The sequence below is a fragment of the Mycteria americana genome, chromosome 24 (genome assembly GCF_035582795.1).
Source record: "Mycteria americana isolate JAX WOST 10 ecotype Jacksonville Zoo and Gardens chromosome 24, USCA_MyAme_1.0, whole genome shotgun sequence".
NCBI classification, from domain to species: Eukaryota; Metazoa; Chordata; class Aves; order Ciconiiformes; family Ciconiidae; genus Mycteria; species Mycteria americana.
In genome coordinates this window covers 6641456-6665053 of record NC_134388.1, presented here as the reverse complement: position 1 = coordinate 6665053, position 23598 = coordinate 6641456, and the positions used below count along the sequence as shown (strand labels likewise).

The 23598-nt window shown below is 50.6% G+C and overlaps 1 protein-coding gene across 7 annotated transcripts in view; it reads right to left on the bottom strand.

Moving 5' to 3' along the window:
* Nucleotides 1–19260, bottom strand: part of CELF5 (CUGBP Elav-like family member 5) — a 42641-nt gene extending 23381 nt beyond the window's left edge. For 5 of the 7 annotated variants that reach the window (XM_075524369.1, XM_075524370.1, XM_075524371.1 and 2 more), the window contains exons 1-2: nt 18898–19260; nt 11307–11389 (exon numbers count right to left, since the gene is read on the bottom strand). In XM_075524369.1, the coding sequence (XP_075380484.1) occupies nt 11307–11389; nt 18898–19180 (366 nt within the window). In that variant the 5' untranslated portion in view covers nt 19181–19260. The remainder of the gene's footprint in view (nt 1–11306; nt 11390–18897) is intronic. The other 2 variants (XM_075524374.1, XM_075524375.1) reach the window with 1 other exon arrangement.
* Nucleotides 19261–23598: the final 4338 nt, after the last annotated feature.

Genomic DNA, 23598 nt, shown 5'->3' with positions numbered 1-23598 from the left:
GGGCAAGGAGTCAGAAAGGAAGGGGGGAGGTGAGGGAGGGGGTTAAGTACCTGAGGACATCTCCCTGTCCCCTCCCCCAGCAGGGCTGTCACTCCAGCTCCCAGCACCTAGGGTAAAGGAGGTGTTGTCATGGAAACGGTTATTCACCACATGGAACCTGACATTTGTGGTTGCCATGGAAACCAGCTCTTGGGGGCATTCCCTCTGCTTTGCACAAAAGAGACATTTTGATATGATCTCTGGGGAGGGGGCCCCCTCTACCCATCTGTCCACCCTTTTCCTTCCCCCCATCCCAGGGACTGCTACACAGCCAGGGGTGCAGCGCAGGGCCAGCCCCTGAGACGGTGAGCCGCAGCTGGCCCTAGTGACCCTGCCTGCCATGGGGGAGTGCACACCACAGGGTCACACAGCAGGGCGACATGCCCACAACAGGGCCATGGCACAATGCCTGCAAGACAGCACTGGCAGTAGAGGTGCCAGTGCCGATGCCAGCACAGTGACGTGGCTTAGCACTGGTGCGAGTCTGGAAGCAGTGTTTGGCTGCGGTGACAAGAGGAGGCGGGGCCGCCTGGGGTGAGATCAAGCATGTGGGCTGCTCTGCATCCCACAGCTGCGACCACAGCTTCTCTCTTGTCTACCTGACACAGCACCTTGGCAGGGCACAGGAAGACTCACCCTCTGCCAATGTCAGACCAAGCCCTCAATCAAGGGCTGCCCATTTCCAGAGACCTTGCCAGCTCCAGTGATTTTGAGAGCCACCCATCGAACTGAGGTCCGGTTTCTGGGCTGGTCTTCATCTGCTCTGGAAGATGTGAGTAAAGAGGAGAAAACAAGATACAAGAAATTTGTCCAGATGCTGAGGCTTGGAGAAGAGCAGCAGGATTCTCTGCCTGCTGCTTCCTGAAATGGGAGGGCTCCCAACTGAGGCAGAGGCAGGCACGGTCCTCCTTGCAGAGAACTGGACACCCAGAGGCTTCCACAAACAGGACACCACCACTTTAATCCTTCTAAGTCCCATGTTGCCATTAAAGATGAACAAAATATCAAAGGCCTCTCAAGCAGAGGTGTGAGCCTACAAATGCAAAGAGAGTCCACAGTTGCTTTAACTCAACAACATAGGTCGCAAGGCCTTGAGAAGTGTCCCTGTGGGGTCCTAAACTGTGTATACAGGTCTCAGACAAAGAGGTCTGTCTCCTACAGGAACTCAAGGCACAGAAAGGATGGTCAAGCTTTACCCCTTCCATTTGAGGGAGAAAGAGAGTAACAGGACAGCAAGGAGGACATGCTTCTGGCTTGCACAGCAAACTCTGGAAGTACAAATTCTTCTGGCCTCCAGTCATCCTCTAAGCTGCACAGTAATCCAGGAGCACACCTGACTAAGAAAGCCATCTATGTACATGCCCAGCTGGGCCCAGAGTCAGGATGTGCCTGCCTTAAATTACAAATGCCAAGTAGATGCACATGCACAGACATGCATGCCTTTACACAACAACACAAACATATGTGAACACACATGTGGCACGGAGAACTTAAGCAAATGATTTATGAGCCTGTGCCTGCCTCACTAGCTGAGCTTTATTTTCTTCATTAAATTATTCAGCTGAGCGTTATTATTCTTCATTTCTGAAGAATATCACATTAACATTTAGCACATGCTGTCAGGCCACCACAGGCCAAATGTCCCCCACCCCGAGTCCCTCACTCCCACACTTCACAGTCCTTCTTACCCTCTGCTAATGACAGACTAAGAGCTGTCAGCTCCATGACCCACTGGACTCAAGAAACCTTCTGGAGCCACATGTAGCAATGGACACCAGATGGGCAGCACATGGGAGGGGGCAAAGCTCCCACTGTCCCCCTTCATCTTCTCCCTCACATTTGCCCTCCTGGCTGGATGCATACCTTCCCTTTCCAAACACAGCCATGCTTACCCTCCACAGTCCACAGCTCTCACAGATGATGTTTCTCTGTCTGCATCGCTCTTCTTCTCACAAGCATGCAGCCTTTGTTAGCTTGCTTTCTTTGGGGTTACTGGTAGAAAGCAACTGGCCAGCCTGATGGGGGCACAAAGCTATACTGACCACCGGAGCGTTACATGCTACAAAGCACAGCAGCCACATTTCCTGCGTAGCCCTCAGGGAGTGGTGAGGAGATACCTGGTGGTAAGAGAGCCACTGCTGCCCAGAGGAGCCTAGAGGTTTCTAGGGAAGAGGCAGGGGGGAGAGGCCTTGCTGCCGAGTGTCCAGATTACATCCCACCCCATCCCCAGCATCTGGTCAACACAGAGAAATGGGGAACTGTGCTCTGTTTGGGCTTCCTCCCTGCTTTCAAAGAAATGCTCCCCCACCTTGTAGCACTCCTGGGATCAAGGATCCAAGGAAAATTCCTGGCCCTACTAAAGTCACAGGAAGCTTTGCTATTGGTTTCACCAAGGCCAAAATGTACCATTTCTCTCACCACACCCCAAAAAAACCCCTTCTAGAGGTGAACTAGCTCCCCACATTTACATCAATGCCCAGCATGAGCTGTCATCTCAGCAATCTGGTAGCCATGTTCTCCAAGGAGGAGCAGTGACCCCTAGCTCTCACTTCCTCAGCTTTCAAAATGCAAAAGCTGGATAGAGGGAGAAAGCCTCCTGGGACAGCAGGGCAAGCCTCTCTATTAGTTAGGAGTAAGTGATGTAAAATAGCCCCTCAGGTGCAATGCAGGGGAACCTCATAGTGTTAAGTGGGTCAGAGGCAGAGAGCATGAAACACACAATGCAGGCTGGCTCCTCTGGGACGTCAGGAACCAAAAGGAATCCAAGGCCATTGGCAGAATTAGGTCCTGGGCTGTTAGGCTTTGCAAATTGTGGGCTGGTCCTCTTCTGGCCAGTTAAAAATGGCCTGCCTGAGTGATCACAACCACTTCTAGCTGTGCAGATAAATCTAAAAGCTGATTGGCTCATTTGGATTCTGTTTCTGGTTGGGAATGCAAGCAGTGATGGATTGGTGCCAGTCTCAGTGCTCAAGTCTCCTGCTTGCATCTTTCCACTGACATCTCGGTGTACCTTGGTCCTATCCAGAAGAACCATCCTTCCCTGAGAAAGGAGAGTTGTCTCTCACAGAAATATAAGCAAGATTAGCACCAAGCACCGTTCCGGCACATCTCTAAAGGCTGCTTACGAATTCACTCCATCCAATCCCATTATGAAGGAGACAAGGATAATTAGAGTACCATGTTCCAGGTGGAGGAATCAAGGCACATGATGATGAAGTTCGTGCACAAAGTCCGTGGCGGAAGCAGAATGCGAAGTGCAGAGTCCAAACCACACAGCTCCTGCCTGCATGGCTAAGGCCGTCTCTTTTTGCATAAGCAAGGAAGATTGTTGGAGGACTTCACCCAACTGCTTTGTATCACCAAGAAGGGGACTCAAACTCCAACTCCTCTCACAAGTTTCTTTGGGAGGTATTTTCCCTACCCGCAAGCAGAGAGGGTAAATCACACAGAGCAGGGAAGTTATCCCCCATTCCCCACCGAAGCTGAGTGCATGCAGGAAAGAGCAAGCAGACATCCGAGCAGCGTGTGGGCCACAACACACATGGATTGGCTACTTTGCCTCTTGGATTCTCTGCTGCACTGCATTCCTTCTCACTTAACACAGTCAGACATCCTTGTCCCCACTGTAGACAGTGCTGCTCTGGGAGGAAGGCAAGCAACTTATCACCATGACTCAGAAAGTCTTTGGATCTCCCTGGTATCTCTATGGAAGTGACAGCACTATTACTGTGCATTAACATCAGAAAACCAGCAGGGAGGCCAGCCCAACATAGCAATTACATCCCCTTTCGTACATGACTGTTTGGGGGACACATTTAAGTGCGGTCTCTCAGGACTCCGTGGTCGGTCTGTCCTCGTGGGGCTCCTTCCCTGATGTTTCAGTGCACCATAGGGCACTGCATCAAGGAGGACATTAGATGATCTTCCCTGTTGCCCTGATCTCTACTTGTCACTTGTGATTAGTGCCACTGAAGGTCAAAGGAGATTTTAGGTGAGAAGAGGAAAGTGCCAACTTTCTCAAATCCTTTTCTACAGGTGCTAGGACAACAAGTTTCCCCCAGAAGCAACAGGAAGAAAAACCCTGGGCCAAATTCAGGCGAGTAGCTTTCTGGTTTCAAGGGAGCTTTTCAGCAGTGCAAAGAGTAGTAGTATTTGGCCCCAAACTTCCTCCTGCTCCCTCCAACTCTTGCAAGACAGGGCTGAAGGAACTGAAAACCCCAAAAGCTCCTCTAGCAAGTTTGTCAAGACCACAAGAGATTATTCTGGCCACCAGAAAGCCACAGGCCTGAGGACCCAGGCACAGCTTGGCGCTCAGGCCCATAGTCCTGCATCACCTGCAGGATCTTGCTTCAGCAGAGACAGGGTCTTGCCATCCTCGCCTTGCCCGAGGAAGCCGTAATCACAGGACCTACTCCCACCTCAAAGTAAGGTGGAAAGTGCTTAGCAGGCCTACAAAATGCAGAAATAAGATGCTATAGGGTGGGTCACCAAGATACTCGGAGCAAGTGCAAGAAAGCTGCAGAGGGGAAAGCTGGGAGCACTGCCACACTCACTGGGCTTTGATCTTTCTGTCAGGCTGTTTGGAGAAGACATCCAACACCCATCTTTCCCTGTGCTCACTGGTGCCCCACTGACCCTGGACCAGGTGTCCAGTGAACATGCTCAGGTGTTTCTCTGTGCACAAGTGGGAGCCTCTAAGAACCCCAGCAAACCGGCAAAGGGCAGAGCGAGAGGCACAGGAAGCCTGAGCTGACAGACACAGCCAGGTCTGCAGAGAGCTTGCACAGGCCTCTCATGGATGTGCTGGAAGGTTAACACGCTGCAGTCGGTCTGGGCCTGACAGCGGGGGTACTGGCAGTTCCTCAATGCAGCCATGCCCCCACCTCATCTCCCCCCGGCAGGTTAATTACAGCGGCTGGGGAAAGAGGTCTCTGCTAATTTAACATGCTTTGGCAGCTGTGGATGGGGCCAAGCAGACGGCAGCAGGGACCCTCTGCCCCGGCTGCTGCACACAGGCCGAGTGCGCAGTTCCCATGGCAACTGTTAACAGTCCGAGAGGTGCAAAACCTCCTGCAATAATGACATGCCCATGTGAAAATCCACTGAAAATGGGCCTGAGCCCCTGTGCCACCGTAAGAACCCCCTGAGCCATCTCGTCTCTGGGCTGAACAACGAAAGCGATGGCTGATATTAGATAAACTATTTCACTTCAGGGGTGCTCACAGACTGGAAGAGAGGCCCAGAGCGATTGCAGCATCTCCTTGGAGATATTCAAAACTCAGTTGGAGAAGGTCCTCAGTGATCTGAAGTAGTTATCCCTGCTTTGAGTAGGGTTTGACCAGAGACCCCACAGGTCTCTTCCAACATAAATTATTCTGTTATTCTATATCCATATTCACAAACACTTGTGTGCATGCACACATACCGAATGACCCTGGGGAGCTGGGAATGCAGAGTCATGCTCAGGAGTGTGGGTGCCTTTGCAAAGATGAAGGTCTGTGTGGGCTGGTGCACAGGTGCATGTGTGTGTTCACGAGCACAGGTGAGCTCACCAGGAAACATGCCAGCTCTGGGAGACAAAAGTCTAAGCTCTGTGCTACAAGGAGATGCAAGTGCCCGGTTGTGCAAAGAGCCGCAATTTCTCGTGAGAAATGGAGGCCCCTTGTGCACAGGACAGAGCCTGCACGTGTGCATTTGGTCAGCATGTGGGAACGGGTGCTGATCTTTAATTTCATTATCCTTCCAATTGCGTAGGCAGCAGGAGCCAATGTTTGCCTTAGCAGCTTGCTCTCCCCCTGCCTCTTCAGGGTACGTACTTTGTAGGGCCGCTGCCTTGCCTCACTGCTAGTTCTCAGCCCCTTAAGCCTCTCAGCCCCCACCAGCATAAGCATTTGCAATTCTCTCTGCAGTGAACAGGCACTTCTGTTGCTCCTTGCCCAGGGGCTGCTTTAGCTCAGGACCTTCATGTCCTGGTGCTGCCATTTCAAGGAGACAGCCTTGGCATGCTCTCTGTATTGCTATCTTCTACTGATAATGTTGCATGGCTCTCATGAATTTGCTGATATTGTCTATCAAACCTGCAGGATGGACACGGGAAAAACTTCTCCACCTTGCCCTGCCCAAAGTTTCAAACTGCAGAAGCCACTTCAAAGATTAACAACTGGAGTCCAGCTTCAGCCCCCAACCAAACATTCAGGTCCCTTACTCCACTCCTCAGCACGTCTCCCAGCTTTGCCAGCTGCAACACCCTGTAGCGTTCACACAAAGCAACTTTCAGAAGTACTGGTCCAGGCTGGCTTCACACCGGCACTTGCACAGAAGAGAGGTGAGGGGAGAATGAGATGCTTTGACCTCTCTACCAAAACCCCTCCAGTCACCTCTGTTCCCATATGTCATCATGGGCTGTGGATCCAGGCAGATGGCCCACGGTGAGCCCTTGTTCCTGGCAGCACAGGAGACAGCCTGCCCACAGGGATGCCCTCTGCTCTAGCTCTGCTGGGTCTCTGCATTAATCCTTGTGCCCAACCATCTGAGTTAGTGCTGCAGCATCTCAACCCCTGGTGCATTCCCAGAGTCTCTCTCTGCTCTAATGCTGCTGCTCTCTGTAATTTTCCATTCCTGTGTCCCTGTGTTCCCAAGCCATCACTGCATCCATGAGTTCTCCCCCTGATGTAGCCACATTTCAGTACCCCCATCACTGCTCTTAAGCTGCCCATATTCCCAGCTTGGATCAATACCAATTTCTGCTACTTACTTGCCTACCTTTCAGCAAGCCCTTCTTTGTTCTGCATAGAAATAAAACTGTAACTGTACCTTGCCAGAAGAATTACTTTTTTAAACCTCCCCCCCCTCTGCTTCCTCCCTCTATTCTTCTTCCCCTTCTTCTTCAGGAGCAATTTTATGTAATTTGCAACTGTCTGGCTGCGAATGAAAAGAGACACAAAGCGCTTCTGCGAAATATTGAAAAGCTGGCTGCTTTTCCCTCAAATTTCACTTAGCGAGAGGCTTTAACTTGTTGTGTGATCACTGCGTGTCATTAATAACCTCTCCAATTCCTTTCAGAACTCAGCAAAGTGAAGGCACAATCATGAATCAAAGGCATGGGTTATTGAGATATAATATCGTTTCGCGAGCCAGGGAGGAGTGTGCCAGGGAGCGGGGAGAAGGTGAAACACTGCACTGCTAGGCTAGCTGGCAGCTGAAGAGGACACTAGATTTAGGAAGAAGTGTAAGGGCCTGATTCCCTCTCTGCTTTTCAGATCAAAAGATTTTGCCTCTGTTCAGCCTCCATGGGTTGTGTGTCTTTCCCCAAGCCCTGCGGACTCAGGCCGCAAAGGGAGCTGGTTTCTATTTTGTTCCTCAGGCAGATCTGTCTCCATCTCTGTTGAGTCTTTGGAGCCCATCAAACTGCTTTATTGGGACTGAGTCAGACTTAATTGTGCAGTTCCCCAGCCTGTCCTCAGGGAGCAAAACTGGGGAACACGAAACAGGACCTCTGCACATGCAGGATGCAGAAAGTGCTGTGAAGGGCAGGGAGCAGGAGTGTGTCAGGCTGGCTAGGAGGTGGTGCTGGGCAGAGAACTGGCCACAATGCCGGCGCTGCCTATATGCTGTGCAGCGTGAGTCCCTGTGAGCAAGGTGTGATGTGCTTCCTGCTTGTCATGCGCACCAACCAGGCTGATGGGCAAACCTGTCTTGCTGCGTGCCAGTCCTTTGGCTGTGCTGAGGTTCACAGGTTGCTATCCACGTCTGAGGGCCCATACCACAATGTATGAAAACAGGCTCCCTGCCCACACAGCCACAAGGCAGGGGATTCTTCCCGCTTACCCCAGCTGACAGCAAGGGCATAGATACTTGGCATCCTTTTAAGCTCCTTAGCAATCCTGGGTGATCAGACACTTCTGCTAATTCATCGAGGATGCACTTCACCTCTCTGTTCTAGGAAGCTCCATCCTTCCTTCCCCAAAGGAAGATTCACACATTCGTTACTTCCAGACTGCACTGACAGCAATTCACCAGCTCTGAAGGCAACACAAGTGTTTTAGACAATACAATATACAGCTGACAGTCTTCTTGCTTTGCACCCTGAGCACACTAGCCCTTCCAAAAGGGGGTGAAAGCCAAAAATCTGTCTACCTTTGGAAAAAGATGCTAAGCCTTACTGTCAAAAAATAAGCTTGAGTTTAAATTCTATTTAGCTACCATACATCCAACAGCCCTCAATTTAAAAATAAACAAGAAATTTGATCTCCCAAAAGGAGAACTTGCCAGAAATGTCATAAAAGCAAAGAGAGACCATGGTGATTCCTACTGACTTATGTGGAAAACCTACAATATAAATATAAATATAAAACCTCAGGAAAGAGACACTGCAGGTATGGCCCTGCAGGAACAATGTGGCAGCATTCTTAGATGGGCTGACATCACTAGCATCAGACTTGGAAGGCCTAAGCAATACCTCTGTGGGCAGAGGCCTACCCAGTGACAGACTTGGAAGAGATCCCAGAAGTCCTGCTCCAGCTGCCTGATCACAGCCTAAGGACCTATCAGAAACCACACCAAAGCATTTCCATAAGTCTGTCCTTACCAAATCCCCAACCTAGACTAAGAAAGCCATTTGTCTCTATTCAGGTTCATGAACTGTTGAGATCAACCACTGGTCTCTGCATTGAGACCAACAAAGGAAGGTACTTGGGTACTTGTGGCATCTATGGTTGCTTTGCAATACAATGGCAAGTGTAGGATTACCAACAAGATCCTTTCTATGCCAGTTGGATCCCTTGCCGTCTCTAAACACGCTGATGCTTGGTCATGCATTCAGATGACAGTTTGTGTCACCCTACACTGATGTCATACATTCTTAAACTTTCTTCCTGCTATTGCTATGTGCAATAAAGAGGTAGTAAATGGCTAAAATGAACAAGAAATTGCTTGTTTACCAAACTATGGCCCATTTACTGAAATCCCAGCAGTGTGGTCCAGTACGTTCTGTTCTCTGTCCTATGCTAGGGTCCTCACTGTATTTCTGGTGAGAGGCTTTGCCACAAAGTTCATCTGAAGATGATCTAGATGTGAATGTACAGAGACAAAATTTCACAGCCTTGTTCCCAAAATAGGGAAACAATCAGTTACCTAGCACTCCTGCCTGTGACTCATTTCCAGAGTCCTCTCTGTGATCAGCTGGGTCAGAGGCATGGGTAATAACTATACAGACACAAGCAAACCAGGCTAAGAAAACAGGGCTGAAAGCTATCTCAGGTGACCCAGCCCATGTCCATGCCAAGACCAACTCTATGCACATCAGGATGCAGGTCTGTTCCATTCTGGTAGTAACCATCTCTAAATGACCACTAAAATGACCAAAGAGAGAGAATCCTGTCTTCTTGGTCAGAGGGACTTTGCAAAAGAGAAACTAAATGTGATGAAGTGGTGTATTGCCAGCCTGAAAACAGACAGCTCCAAATGCAGCACAGCTCATCTTCATCTTAATCCTGAAGCTTAATTACACCACATTGCTCATTAACTGTCTCCAGACAAAACATGTTCGAAAGTACTCAGCTAGCACAGACTTCTTACTGTTCCCAAGCAGTTTCTTATATCTCCCTTAACACAAAAAGCCTTTAGATCACCACATCACAGATAAATTGCTGCTTTAACTACTACTCCATGCAGCACTCTATAACCACTGAGAGCACAAACAGTACAGAACATAGTGAAACATGCAACAAATTCCCAATGTAGAACTGCAGCAAAACTGAGATTGCCTTGAACCCACCGAGCCTCACATGAATAACCTTTCAGAGTCCCTCTACAGGCACTAGGTAGAGACATGTCTGTCTTCTCCATTGTGTTACAGCACTGTACCATGACTCATCACGACTGCTCCTCCATCCTTTGACTTGTTCCTATAGTTTCTGTCAGTTCTGCCCTGGACCAACACACACAGAAGATTACACTGCTTTAGCCTGAAAGGCTGACCTTTTCCCCTCACGCAAAATTAACTCAAACAGTATTTGAGCACCTGGTTATCTGCACTCTTCCCCCTTGCTGCCCTGAGATAACCTGAAACAGTAAAGACCCTATGAAGTGGTAATTAAGTTACGTGCATTTTCCAGCCCTCAAATGGCCCCAACACAGGCCCATGCAAAAAGGGAGCAAAGGTAAACAAATATGGAGAAGGATGTCTGCGTGTGGAGGTCTTAAGGGGTGCTGGGAGATGTGAGGGAAGCTATCTGGACCTGTATGGGTTAAAGAGGAAATGTTATGGTTAAGAATTCCTAACCCCTCTCCAGAGACCCCTGGATTACATTAATTATTCTGTTGCCTTGAGCACTCAGGGCCTCCTGTGAGCTTCTGTCTATAAGTACCCAACTCCTCCGCCTACTCACCTCCTAATGAATCCTTCCAACAAGCTTGATCAACCCCCTCAGCACAGCAAGGGAACTGCCCAAAGTTCTCAAATCATACCAAAATGGGAATGGTAACACTTCAGAACTCCTTTCAGCTCACCAGCAGGTCCCAGGGAGGCAGCGGACTCCCCTGCAAGGAGGGATCTCACACAGTGCCTGGTCTCCTGCGATCCCTATTGCACTTCACTCCCAACACCAGCTGTGGAGCGAGCAGGACCCAGGAACAGACCACAGCTAGGTCAGCAGTCTTGGTCTCACCTATATAACCCATTTATCTTCCAAACAATGGGATGTGACAAGTGTATTTTTTTCTTCTGAGAAGCTGATCCAACTCAGCCACTGAACTAGAAGTCATTTTGGGTCCTGCACAGAGCCACCCAACAAATCGTCCAGGCACCCTGCAGGGCAATGGCAGACTAGGAGCGGGTGCACCAGGAAGTTCTGCACACCTGGAGGAAAAGGGTCTGGTACCTTGTCTTGTCTCCTGTCAGCTTTCCAGCATGCCCACTGTGCAGGCTAGGCCCAGGCACGTCACCCCAGAGCCCACAACTCTCTAGTGACAGGGACAGATAGCTGAAGATGTCATGTCACATCACAGAGACCAAAGAGCAGCACAGAAATAGGCTTGGCTGGAGTTACATGGGGCAGCCTTGGCAAGGTGGAGAAAAGAGCAGCAGCTCTGTGAAGAGCAGCGCTGTGCTTTGGCTCCCACGTCCCTGTTCTAACCCCCAAACCACACCTCTCCTTCACAAGCAGGAAAATTAATCTAAGCCACTTCTCACCCTCACCCCCTCCCCTGACAAACCCCCATTCACCTGCCCATGGCATGAGCTCCAGGCACAATTCACTGGGACTTACCCCTGGCAAAGTCTTCTGTTCATGCAGTGCTGTCTGGGCTTTGATGGCAGAGTCTCTGGCACAGTACGTAAGGAACGCACAACCTGCAGTGGATACAGCAAGTGTCAAGTTATACATGCAACTGCAGCTGCACATCGACACAACGTTCCTCTTCGGTAATGGCAGGTGAGCAAAGTACAAGACCTACAGATGCTGCCCTGTTCCAGCAGACCTCCGTCCCAACATTTCTGCTCAGGTACAGAGGAAGTGCCTAGGACAGCCCTTGTGTGAGACCTGACTTTTTTACTGGGGGGGACGGGGGCAGAAGGGGAAGCTTGCTAATTAAAGGTGTAAATGTTACATAATTTGGATGCATCAAAGACACCAGGGAAAAAGAAAAAGAAACAACATTAAAGGACTTGCAGACCCCATCCAAGGCCTGTTGAAGTCACAGAAAAGGGTCCCAGTGAATCAACTAGGTTGTTGAACAGGTGTTGAACAAGGTGAGAAACAACAGGAGAGCAATACAAAAGCTAACGTTGCCTGTGGGAGAAACAGCCCAAAACACAAGGATCAGAGGAGATGCAAGGACCAGTATGATTATTGATACCGAAAAAAAAAAAAAAGGCAAGGAAAGAGGAAAAGCATCTGGGACTTCAGGCTCATGTGAAAGCTCCATGATCCAGATTCACAGAATCATGGAAAGCTACAGAAGGAGAGGCCTGGCTTTCCTTTCTGTGCCATACATACACCCGTACTATGGGCACAAACACACACAAATATACACATGCATGACAAGGGAAATACAGAGAACAGCAAAGTATAATGCATTCTGCAAGGGTCAACTTCAGAAGCAAGATGAAAAGCACATGGAAAAGGCCAGATCCTGACATTCTTAGTCAAGATTTGACTCAACATCTTAGCCTAACACTGGAGCCAAGGGAGGACGGGAGGAATTGTAGCCCCTCCAGGAAGAAGAGGGATCATCTTTGGGTGCTCTGATGCTAAGAATAACCAAACAAAACTAAGCAAAGGAAAAATTTGGCTGGTTATCAAGAAATATTCCTAGCAGAGTGAGATTTATTAGACTGTGGAATGATCTCCCCAGGGAAGTGCCTGGAGCTCCATCACTCAAATTGTTTCAGATGAGGATAGGCAAAGCACTGGAGAAGAGACTCAAACACTAGAATGCATCTGACCCCCTCACTCATCCCCCTCCTATTCGCAGTGGCATTTCACATCCTAAGCAAAGGCCGAACATGTCCCTTCAGCTTGTTGCTAAATGTCCATGTCTATATTGTTGTGCTGGGGCTGCAGATGCATTGTTATAGCCCAAATAGAGAGGCCCGTTCTTTTGCCCCCACCTTCCTGTGCCTGGCTTGGGGTACTCCAAAGCCGCTTCAGCTCTCCATGGATGCAGGACAGGGGCTGTCTGGATCTCTCCCCTCTGCCCCAGAGTGACTCCATGGTACACAACACTTTTAGGCCACGCGGAAGCCAGCTGCTCAGGACAATCCCAACCCACGGCAACAAGATTATGCTGTTGTTCTGTCCCAACTCCAATAAGTTGCCGCAGCTAAGCAAATCACATCTGTCCTCACAGCTCTTGCTAGGGAAAAAAAACCCTCCACAAACAGCACGCAAGTATTAGATATCTCTAACAGGTAATTAAAGTTCCTTATTGCCCAGGTTTTGAACCGAGAATGCTGCACCAAGGCCAGACGTGGGATCATCGGATAATTTAACAAATGCAGCGAGGCCAGGAAGCATGCAGGTAGCCTTCACTTCTCCTGGCAAAGGCAGCTAGCTCTACTGTGGGGGGGGGGGAACACCCCTTTGCTTTCGCTCTCCCCTTGCAGACTGCTGTTATGTCAAGCATCAGGAAAAGCCTCAAAAGCACCTGTATAACCTGAGAGCCCAAATCGTGTTTCTAACAGATCTGGAGGCCTGGTCACCAAAGTCCCAAATGCAGATGCTTGCCTAATTCCACCTGCTGCTCCAGCCTGCTACTTTGCAAGTCACAAGACCCATTCAAAGATAATCGGGGTCAGGTTTAGCACACAAAACTCTGAAGTCAGGGGTTGGGAATAAGCAATTTATTCCACTGAGAGCTTCAATGCATTGGTACCATGTCCATGTGCAATGAAGACACCATCCTTACCTCAGGAGAATTAGCCATCAAACATAAGAAAACTAAGGATAGGAAAGGAATAAGTCTACGTGAAGCTACCTGCTGAGTTAAGCACTCAAACCTAGTCCCCAAGTCCCAGTTCCAGTGCTCAGGAACATCAGAACTGAGGTAATGCACACTGACAGGCTCAAAAACCTCAGCCCATGGACGGACAAGGATAAAATGAGGATTGGACAAAGGTGCACCATTTAGCGGGGATAAAGGAGACACTGCTCATATAGGGATAGAGAGCTATTTTGCAAGGTACTGTCATCATGCCAGATCAGGGATTTGTAAAGCCCAACACCTACATCCACCAGCACCAATCCAAAAAAGAGCCATGAATCCCCTCCCTAGAGCCCTCCGGTCCTTCTCTTCCCTACAGTAAAGGCAGCCCAAAATACTGTTCATCTTTTAGGTGCTCGGGTATCTGTACCAAGAGGTAGCAGCCTCTGCAGACAGAAGCATCCTGCAGCCATGGAGCCTGAAGCTGCCTCACCCAAACCTCCTGCTTCACTCCCAGGGCAATCCTTGCTGCTGCTCTGCTTTTCAAGGATGTGGATATTTGCTCAACAGCAGCCAGCTTGTACTCCCTCCCTTCACTCAAGCATGAAACAGCACTTAGGCAGCCTCTAACAACAGGCTGTGTCTGGGCTGGACTGGGACAAGCAAGCCTGTGGGCACAGGACAGCCCTGTCCTCTGCTCTGTCCCTGAGCTCGCCATGTCTCTAGGCTTTCAGGACATTCAGCTCATTCATTTCAGCTCATTCCTGCTTCCCAAATGACAGAAATCTGGGTGGCTGTACTGGCTGTGGAAAGGAAGGAGCTGAAGAGGTCAGCTACGTCCTTTGGAAAACATGATTACTGTCCTCCACAGCCAGATGTTTTGGAGGTAGGATGCAGGAGTCGATTCTATTCTCTTTGCAAAGTCCTGGTCAGAAATACAGAGAGGGGGTTTGCAGAAACACTACACTCTAAGCCTAATTGTGTAAACAGATATTTGGGAAAAAGAATCTTCCTTCCTGAAGGGACGTTATCTCTCGCAAACTAACTCTTCAGCTACTCCTTAGGATGCAGCAAGTAAGTGAAGCACCAGGCATTTTCTACAGCCTCCCCTTCTCCCCTGCTTTGGCCAAGTGCCTGAAGATTACAGAAATACCAGAGGCTCAAGGAAAGCCACGTTTTCCCAGCTAGGAAGGGTTTTCATGCTGTGACAGGACCCTGCTTACCATGTCTTTCGTGGGTTCTTCAGGCTCCTAAAACTTTGAGCCTGACAGAGTCACCCAGGGATCCACTCAACAATGAGGAGACATCCACAGAGGTGCAGAGGGGCCCATCGCTCTCACTAGGTTTTCTCACTTCCGCATTTCCTGCTTTAGTTAACAGCAAACTCAGGTCAACAGGCTTATGCCCCTCTGGGCACTTCTAACACCAAGTCAGTTATGCCTGCTGAGACATGGGACATGGTGTTACAAAGTGCTTAGGGTATTAAAAAGTGCCGGCCTTGAAGGTTCCAGGCACCCAGCCAACCAGGTGGTGTTGACGATCCAGTCACAGAACATGGAAGCATAACAGCACCCAGAGCACTGCCTATAAAATCAAGCTGTTACAAGTCCTAAGTGGGGGAACTTGGGCTGGAGCTGCTGCTGGACAGTGAAAGCCATGACTGCCGGTGGCCAGGGACGCCTCCACCATCGTCTGCTTCCTCCGAGGACTGACTCATCTTCTTTTATACAATTTTTTATTCTAGATTGTTATATTGATACAGCAAACCATGTATTAAAATCTGACCTGATCTGCAGGGGGTGCAGGTGATTAGAAATTGTAAGTTAAATTGTATTATAAATTCTGTATTATGCTGCTTATAGATTGTACTATAGTGATTCTGCTTGTAGAAATCCTGTGCCATTCTAATAATAAATTCCGTGCTATGCTAATCACAAAATTCTGTTAAGAAAATAAAGCTTTAAGTGTAACTATGACTTAGTGCTGTCATCATTCTGCCAAGGATCCCTAAAAGAACCTGTATGTCCCCGTAGTGTGGGGTGACACCACCCTACTCCCACTGGCTCCAGGAAGGTTTCCAGCTCCCTGTAAGCAGAAGCCAGCCTAGTTCAGCTTGCAAGAGACTGCAGCAAAAAAAAAAAAATATTCTGTGCCTGATCCTCCCTACAAACCACACATTGACTCTGGGATTTACAGTCCCTTCAGATCCTAAACATTACTCCAGACATCAGCAGCCTAAAGCCTTAAGCAAGAAAAGGCTGTCAGTTTGCAGAAGAGAGGGGTGTCTAGATTCAGCTTAGCATTAGAAATCACATCAAATACTTCAGCAGGGGAAGCATGGAGTCAGCGGGGAGCTTATCTACAAGCCTGCAGAAGCTGAGTCAAAACTCAGCTGCCAGTGAGGCAAGTTAGGCTGAGGTTGTTATTGCCTCCTTGCCCTTTGGAAAAGCCACCCATCTGTCCACGCACTGTACGCTTCTCCACATGCCCTGCCAGAGGGCTGCTCCTGTTCCTTCCACTCCGCTGCAGTTCAGTTTAGTATCTCACTCCAGAATCTCTCCACTTTCCCTACCATGGGCAGTGCTAGGAAACCCATGCAGGAAAGCATAGTTGACACTCATGGAGGAGCTGCCTTCTGCCCAATCCTGGAACACAAGGCCACAAATTTCCACTTGATTCTCCCTGCTCGGTCTCCCCTGACCCATTCCGAAAGCCTGTTCAAATGCCTCCCTGCTCTTCCCATGAAAATATTAGCTTTAAGACAAACACTGCCATTAACATGCAAATGTATCTGTGATTAACATAAATAGAAAAACTGCCTTATGAATAATATTAGGAGGCTGGAACAGTATCAACTACCAGCAGTCAGGTTGCTGAGACATGAATAATCAGGCACGAACAAAACCATTTCATAACGGTGCTCATGTTTCTAGCAGACCTGTAAGATCCTCCTCTGCCTCCAGTGAATTTATCAGTTCTCAGCACCTGTACAGGACAGTCCTAGCTAGCTCCTGGGCTCTCAAAGTCTGCAGCTGAATTCACACCCTCCTGCCCCTGGCAGGCCTTTTCCACCCTTCCTTCCTCCCTGGGCGCAGCAGCAGCTGCTCAGCTCCGTGTCAAGCTGCAAGGGATTGCAAGAGGAGCTGCCGGGCTTTACCAGCAGTGCTGGCTTCTCACACAACTGCTTCTCCTCAATTAGGGAAAGAAAGGGAAAAAGCAGATGGAAGACGCATGTGAGCTGTCAATTGGATCTCGCTGTAGATCAGGGAATACGGGGAGAGAAAACTGAATCTGCTGTTACAACTGCCCCAGAAAGATTATGGCTTCTGTATGGTGCAGGAATGAGTGCATAGTTATCCAGATTTGCCAAAGCCTTCCCCCAGTTAGGGGCTGTGAAGCCCTGGCAAGCTCCTGTGACAGTGCTTCAGGCCCCTGTGGCTTCTGGGCCAAGTCTAGCACCCTCCAGGCCTGCTGATGCTAACGGGAGCGGCAGCTCCTCGCCAGGCTGGCCTTCTTGAATGGAGCTGAAGGCAATGCAGCCAGACCTGATAAGATGGGAGGGGAAGGCTGGGGTTAAGGTTGGCTAGATTGTGGGTCTAATTTCTTCACTACACTCTAAACCCCCATCCTCCCGCACATCCCTGTGGAGGAATGACTTCTCTGGAGAGGTATATTGCCTATTCCCAAATCAGGTTAGGGGTCTACATGTAAACCCATACCACCAGGAAAGGAATCCCAACCTTTCATTTGTACAGAAGAGGGCGGGGGGGGGGTACAATAGCCACCAGAAGAACCTACACACCTCAACAGCCTTTTCTGGACATAACAGAGCACCAACAACCCCTGACCAACACCTGCATCCGCTCAAAAATGTCAAAACCAAAGGGATATATTTATTTTGCTGCAGGAATCCTGCATTTTGCAGCAAGTTAATGTCACACAGATCTGGCTAATACCAGTGCTGCCCCCTCTAATTTCCATATCTAAGTGGCAGATCCCTAGAATCTGTCTCCTGCCTGGAACCTGACCTCAGACCACACAGTCTATATTTAATACATCAACCGAAATGAAATGTTCAATTGCCTCTCACCTCGGGCCCATCCTCCTCCTCACTGGGTTTGAAACCTACCAACTCACTGTCAGATGGCAGCAGGTTTGGACTCAGTCCCTTGCACACAGAGACACACAAGCACATGGCATTTGGGTTCTGAAGTCCCAACCAGACGTACTTCTTCAGCTAAATTCAAGCCAGCCCAGCTCCCGCAGGCTTCAATGAGGAAGTGCCTTCCTTTTGTGTTGGGGTTAGATTTGGCCTTTTGTTTGAAAATAAACTTATTTTTCTGTTGTGCCCTTCCCTCTCTGTGCAGTCTAGAATGGTTCGAGTTGCCACAGCACTCACAGTTTTTCTTACCTTTCCTCCTAAATCTGAAACCAGAGGCACAGGGGCTGAACGCAACTCACACTCCCTCCAGCGCACACCAGCACGTGACCCCACCATGAACCATGTCAGGGCACAGAGGCCCAGGCTGAGCACTGAAAGCTTTCACGGCACTTACTGTAGGTTCCCTGCAGGCTTGTTCTACATGTGCCAGGGAGCGGTGCTGTGAGCACTCTCTCAGATCTCACAAGAAATGGGCTCCGTGAATTCCCATTCATGGCTGGAGGTGTGGTGATCACAAGATCCCAGACACCTGCTGGGGGTGGGCTCGAACCGCTCCACAAAAGGGAGGTGACATCCTGAACGCGACAGCTTTTCAAAATACAGCTTTCAAATACAAGCGCAGCTAAACAAGCCTCCTCAAACTTTTTAGCATCCACTAAGGGTCTTTCAGCGAAGAAAGACTCCTCATCTGTCCTAATCTATCGTCAAGAAAGCCCCTCACAGCTATCCCAAACGTCACTGGCAACAGCAGATTTGCGGCCGATATTCTTTGTTACGTGGATTTTAAAACTGTAGCGCCGTATTCCTGCCTGGGAGGAGGTCCGAGGTCCCAGGAGGATGGCTGGCCGCTCACCGAGGGCTCCCGTTTCAGCCCCAGCTGCCGCGACCTGCAGCAGCCTCACTCTGCCCCACTCCGCGCATCGGCGCCTTTGTCACAGCACCCCACGCACCGGCGCCAGGCCCCGGGCTACCAGCGGGCAGGAGGGCTGCGCGGGCACGGCCGGGCTCCGATGCGGGGACGCCGAACCCCACCCGGGCCACGGTGCCGACCCCCGCCCGCGGACGCCGGGGATGCCGACCCTTTCCCGGGCAGCGGATCAGAGGGCTCGAGCCCCCACCGGGGGGGGGGGGGGGGCAGAGGCAGCACGTCGCGGTGGATCACGCGTGGACCGAGCCGAGGGCGGGCGGGGGGCGGTGGGACCCACCGCCCTTTGTGCGCGCCCCGGGGAGCGGGCCGGGCCGGGCCGTGCCGTGCCGTGTGGGGCCGAGCTCACCCTTGTGCATGCCGGTGTAGCGGTCCTTGAGCACAGTGAGCTCGTAGATCTTGCCGAACTGCTCGAAGAGCGGCTTGAGGTCCTTCTCCTCCAGGTTGCGCGGGATCTGCCCCACGAAGAGCTTGATGGCATCCAGGTCCTTCATGCTATCGGGCTGCGCGGGGGGCTCCGCGCCGCCGCTGCTGCTCATGAGGGAGGCTCGGCGCGGCGGGCGCGGCGGCTGCGGCGCTGGCGGGAGCGGCGGCGGCTGCCTCCTCGCCTCGCCCTCGGTGAGTCTGGCCATGCCCCGCGCCCGGCGCGGCTGCGGGCGGGGGAGGCAGCGGCTGGGAACGGCCCCGCCGCCAGCGCCGCCGCCGCGGCGCCACAAAGAGCCGCGCCGCAGCGCCCCCTGCGGGCCCGCGGGTGGCGGCGCGGGGGCCCAAGGGAGGGGCGGGGTGCCCCGAGAGAGGGACGGAGGGGCCCCCGAAGGAGGGGCGCAGGGACAGGCGCAAGGCGGAGACAGGGGGGCCCGCAAGAGAGGACCCCCTTGGCGAGGAGAGCCACGGAAGCGCTTGCAGCCGTGGACGAGGAGGCAAGGCAGCTTTGACCGCATCCTGAGGGCCAAGGAGGAGACGCAACGCCTGTCTTTCTCGGGCAAGCAGCATATTTTTAGGGCCCAAGTTCTGGAAACACTGAGGCCCTGGGAGCAAGGGGGAAGAGCTCTGAGCACCCACGACTAGGCCCCGTGTGGTCAGCAGGGGTGGGAGGTATTATTTGTAGGACCTGGTACTTATCTCAGAAGGACAAATTGTCATCAGCTCTCAGGAAATCAGTCATTATAGCTTCTTCCAAAATAAGAGCTTGCTCTTGTACTGCTACAAAAGACAAGGCAGAGTGCCCTTCCACATCCATATCAGAAATCAGTGTTTGGCCCCTTTTTCTCAGTGCCTCAGCACCACGGTCTGGAGGAAAAGAAATTATTTAAAGCAGAAAATTTTCTAACACAGCCCTCCCCCAAAGTGAAGAAACTGCAATAGGTCAGTGAGTACAGCCACAAGCACCAGTCCTGGAGGGGGCTTGGCTGCAATGGGAAGCAATATGTGGCCCCAGGTCTCTCTGCCCCATGCCCTTGTGGGAAAAGCCCCCTTTCTTTTGAGAAGCTCAGCTCCCTCCTAACTGGGGCTTGGTGGAGGCATTTCCAGCTAGGTCCTGTTCAGACTGTTCCAGATGGTCAGAAGGTCGTTGCATATCCACATTGAAGCAGCCATTACTGCTGCCAGGGTCAGATCTGACTCCTCATGTGAGGATATGGATTGGGCTCGCACCAGCTTCTCCAGTTCTGACAGATGACGTGAGGCAGCAGGGGATGTCAGTGCTCTGAGCAGCACAGTCCAGGTGGCCCAGGCTGTCCCATCTCTCTGCTCCACCTCTGTTACACCAGGGTGATGCTGAGGCACAGCACACCCAAAGCTCGTGCTCCACAAGGAGCAGCTGCCTTCAGCAGCGCAGCTGCAGGGATGCAGCCCAACCCAGCTCTGCCACCCACAGCCACACGCTGCCTGCATATCCCACAGGGCATTTACTCCGCAGCATGCATAGCTCTTGTCGTCACACCATACATTTTAGCCTGTCATCCTTCCCCAGCGTCCCTGAAGATGAATGGACTTCTGCGCCCTCATGCTGGGAGGAGGGAGGGGGTGTGTTTGCCAGACTGTTTGTCGAGATAGCTTTGGCAGAGCCAGGTGCACAGCTCTGCTGAGCATGCCAGGCCTAAGGCTTCACAAAGGACTGTGGTGCAGGCACAACCCATCCTCTCGTCCCCTTGCTTAGTTGCTCCGCTAGGAGCTGTCATATCCCACTACTCTTGCCCTGGATCCTGCAGGTAGACGGAGGCAGTGAGCGGAGGAGGGGACCCTGCTATGCAACACACATACCCAGTGCAGCAACAGCTCCAAGCTCCCACACAGCAGCCCAATTCAGCAGACTGCCCTCTTGCCTGCTCCCCAAGTCCCATCCTCCCTCCTGCCCTCTCCCCACAGTGCCCCACATAATAGCTCACACAGTTCACCTCCCAGGATACTGGCTCAAATACTACCCAGATCTGTTATGTTTGATTTTACCCAGAAAGGTAGAGGGCTGACTCCAGGCCCCTGCAACAGGAGATACTTGCAGCAGGTTTCAATGCTGATATCTGTGCAGGAAAGGTTAGGAAAAAGGGGGTGGGTTATCAGGGGAAGAAGAGGGGTCCCAATCCTAGGGAGCGGAGGGAGGAACTGAGGGTACTGTTCACGTATGAGCACCCACCTGGCTCCCAGGCTAGAGTCATGGCAAGAATGATAGATGCCCCAACAGAACCAGAGCCACATGCTGGCCCTCAGTAAGAAAGTACTGTGGATTCATTCCTCTTCTCACTTGTGCTTAGCAGAGAATCTCAACCCTTCTTTCTCCAGCCCTGGCTGTTGTCCCCACCTGTGCGTGGAGCTGCCAAAACACTTATTGAGGGCCAGCAGGTGCAGGAGCCTGGAATTTGCACCCAGGCTTTTCACTGACATGGATTCACAAAGGCCCTCAGCTTTCTGCAGCCTGGCCTGAACCCAGGGGCCATTGCAAGGTGTCTCAAGACTCTTGCTGTAGAGCTGCCTTGTGTTTGAGGGTGGTACCACTCCTAAAATTCACCCTAAAAAAACAGAACTCCCCACACTGGTCAAACTTTCTGTTTACATCTCTTGCAGAGATTGCCAGGGTTCTGCCATCTATTTGGAAGCCACAGATACATCAGCTGGGAAGCCTATGACAAGTCAAGCTGTTCTCATTTTTAACAGCTGCAAACAGATAAGGCAATCTTAAAAACAAGAGACCTTTATCACAACAGCAGCAACCTCACCTTGGATGAATCATCGCTAAGCAAGTAATGCTTGCTTATGATGCAAGCAATCACCTTTCCATGCCTAGCCTGCTTTTTCTCATCAGCTGCTGCAGCACAAGCTGCTCTAGGCTTATGTTACAGCTCGAGGGACCCAGTGCCTCAGGTAGAAAATGTCTGTTTAGAAGGAAAGATATATCCAGTATCTTCTGGAGTCCATGAAAGCCATGTGCTGGTTTTGGCTGGGATAGAGTTAATTTTCTTCATAGTCACTAGTATGGGGCTGTTTTGGATTTGTGCTGGGAACAGTGTTGATAACCCAGGGATGTTTTCGTTCCTGCTGAGCAGCGCTCACGCAGAGTCAAGGCCTTTTCTGCTCCTCACCCCACCCCACCAGCGAGCAGGCTGGGGGGGCACAGGGAGCTGGGAGGGGACACAGCTGGGACATCTGATCCCAGCTGACCAAAGGGATATCCCACACCATACGATGTCATGCTCAGCACATAATGCTGGGGAAGAAGAAGGAAGGGGAGGATGTTCAGAGTGATGGCGTTTGTCTTCCCAAGTCACCGTTACGTGTGATGGAGCCCTGCTGTCCTGGAGATGGCTGAACACCTGCCTGCCCATGGGAAGGAGTGAAGGAATTCCTCGGTTTGCTTTGCTTGCGTGCACAGCTTTTGCTTTCCCTATTAAACTGTCTTTATCTCAACCCACGAGTTTTCTCACTTTTACTCTTCTGATTCTCTCCCCCATCGCACCAGGGGGGAGTGAGCGAGCGGCTGTGTGGGGCTGAGCTGCAGGCTGGGGTTAAACCACGACAACATATTATAATCACCCCAACTGCAGTAGAGAAAAACAGACTTGAAAATACTGCTGGTAAATGAAAAATAGAACAACTGTCAATCAGCACCTGGAAAGCATTTACAGAGCCAGACAGAGAATTATATACCACAGTAACAGGACTAAGGGGTAGATAAAAGATAGTCATAGCACCACGAGAGAGTGAAAAAGGGAAATGACAGGTAACCTTTGCAGATGAAGAAGAAACATGTTGCATCTGTCACTGAGGAGGCTGCAAGGGAGAGCTAGAAGGGGTACAGCAGAGCTCAGATACATGATTCCCGGAGGATGAAGGAACAGATTCTGCCCAAACCTGAGACGCTGCTTCAAAAAAAGAATTGTTAAAAGAAAACCACATTGTGTGCCCAGGAAGTTTCTCTTCTGCAGAGATACATTTGCTAGTGAAAAAACCCAAGGTGTTTTCTTTAAACACATCTATGCTTTCCTGGCTTCTTGTGGCATATGAGTGCTTGGATTTAGACAGGGGCAGCTTAAGATAAAAGGTGAAGAGGTCCAGTCCAGTGGCCCAAATTTGAGAAGGGCTCAAACAAAGGATGCAGGAACAGCAAGATACACTTTGCATCAGGAGTGCCTGCCCTTTCCTTTCAGCTCCTAAAGGCTCCATTGAGGAATGGAGAAAATACAAGCTGGAGCTCCGAACTTCCACATCACCTAGGAGACAGCATTTGAGGCAGGAAATCCTCACAACAGCCCAGAAAAAGGGGGGGGGGGGATTTTTCAAGGATCCTTCAAAATTATCTGCCTTACCTTACCTATTTGCTCCCAGGCAGAAGAGCCAAAGGACTAGTTAAGACAGTCCTGGCAGAAAATACCCAAGCAACAATATAGTATCTCAAGAAGATAAAAGTTCATTCCTGTAATGTGATTGTTTCTGGTCTGGAGCAAAAGGTTCTGCAGAGAAAACTGCTCCAAGAGAGCTAGATTAACAGCTTAAGAGAAAAACACCCTCTCTGTGTAAAAGAGTACAACTTGCTATAAGCTTTCATCCTCTCTTGTTT